The 1,899-nt window shown below is 33.5% G+C and overlaps 1 protein-coding gene across 1 annotated transcript; it reads left to right on the top strand.

Moving 5' to 3' along the window:
* Positions 1-898: 898 nt before the first annotated feature.
* LOC106867049 (protocadherin gamma-A11) lies at positions 899-1,885 on the top strand (the record flags this gene model as incomplete). The annotated part of the gene is made up of 1 exon (XM_014934495.1): positions 899-1,885. A coding segment is annotated over exon 1 (987 nt), but the record flags the coding sequence as incomplete, so codon positions are not given.
* Positions 1,886-1,899: the final 14 nt, after the last annotated feature.

The following is a 1,899-nucleotide window of genomic DNA, read 5'->3' as shown; positions in this document are numbered from 1 at the left end:
CATTTACATATCTCATTTGTTCAATATTTATTCATAGTACTAATACTTCTGCTGACTATATCATTAGTGAAATATTGATTTGTGTTTCTGCAGTAATTTAACTTATTTCAGTGTACAAATGATTTCCTAGAATAATTTAACAGTCAACATGATCAAGAGAAGATAAACGTTACTTTAATTCTGGTTTAAGAAATTAGTTTTAAAAGTATTTTATATAATACTATTGTATATCAGATTGGAACAGTACTACATGACATTATTAGGTTAGTGTAGTATGGCCGAATTCAGTCATTTTAAAAGCATTTGATGAAACTACATCGAAACATGGAGACATATCTGGACCACCACCATCATCATCATCATCATCATCATTTAATGTCTCTCTTCAATAGTCAAATTTTGATAATTGCCAAGGTACCATCTATAGTTTTAATGATTGTGCTCCAGCATGGACACAACCATAGAGTTGAAAGTAATGAAACTGTGACAATAAATGACAGTGTAATGTAGATTATAACACTGATGTGAATCCAGATATGAATCTGCTTCATAGATTCAGCCAGCTATGCACCACCTTCTCCCAAATCAAGCCATAATATTAACTAATATTGTTATTTGTTTCTCTACTAAACTCTGACTGATCCTATTGTTCTCCTGCCTTTGACCTGCAACTTTCCAAACTGAACATCAACTGCATCAGGCCAACTCAACTTGATGCTCTGCTAAATTATGGGTGCAATCATTTCCCCACCACTGATATACTGTTCCACATTACACACCATTCTAATTTTCATTTAATGTTTTACATATTATATTTCTGGTTTTACCAACGATATGAAAGACACTTTTCTCTTGTAATTTCAGATCAATTAACTCGTATTTAACTCAACTAATGAAGATGGTCTTAATAGCGATATGGATATTACAGTGTCTGCTTCACTGTTCTATCTCTAAAGACATTGTTTACCATGTGAAAGAAGAAAACAGTCCTGTTATCAACATAGGAGACATTACTGCTGATTCAAAGTTAAAGGACCCTGCATTATTATCATTCAGTCAGTTACAAGAGAAGGGAACACAGCTATTTAATGTGACCAACACTGGAAAGATATACACCACACAAACACTGGATGCTGAGTCCCTGTGTACTTTTGAGAAAGAATGCTTTCACACAATTAAGGTAGCAGTTCATAAAGCAGGGAAATTTATAAAGATATTAAAAATTAAGGTAATTATAGAAGACATCAATGACCATCAACCAGAGTTTCCTGTGGGAGAAATTCAATTAACATTTGGAGAAGGAGATGGAAAAGGTATGAAAAAGTCCATCCCCAATGCCATTGACAAAGACGTTGGATTACAGAACAGATTAGTGGATTACGAATTAAAGGGAAATAACCAACAGTTTTCTTTGTCCACATTTCAGATAGCAGATAGTTTGCTATCATTAGAAATTGTTTTAGAAGGAAAGTTAGATAGGGAGATGAAAGATAGCTATAATATAGAAGTAATTGCTAAGGATGGAGGAACTCTACCCAAACAGGGTGTCTTAAATGTGCACATAACTGTGAAAGATGAAAATGATAACAGACCAATTTTCTCTGAGAAAACATACAATGTCTCTATACAAAATAACCATCAAAGGAATAGACCAATTGTTGTAATGATGGCAGAAGACTCTGATATTGGAGAAAATGGTAAAGTTTTGTATTATATCAGTTCATTAACATCTAAAGACTCAATGAACAACTTTAGGATAGAGCAACAATCTGGGGAAATATTCCAAGCCAAACATTCTAATCTAGAAAAGAAGAAATCATTTAAATTGTATATTGAAGCCAGAGATGGGGGCAACCCTCCTCTCAGTTCCATAGCCACTGTTATGGTAAATGTCATCAA

This window comes from Octopus bimaculoides, unplaced genomic scaffold (assembly GCF_001194135.2).
Source record: "Octopus bimaculoides isolate UCB-OBI-ISO-001 unplaced genomic scaffold, ASM119413v2 Scaffold_309349, whole genome shotgun sequence".
Taxonomy (NCBI): Eukaryota; Metazoa; Mollusca; class Cephalopoda; order Octopoda; family Octopodidae; genus Octopus; species Octopus bimaculoides.
The sequence above is the reverse complement of the archived record's forward strand: the minus strand, read 5'-3'. Positions and strand labels throughout refer to the sequence as shown.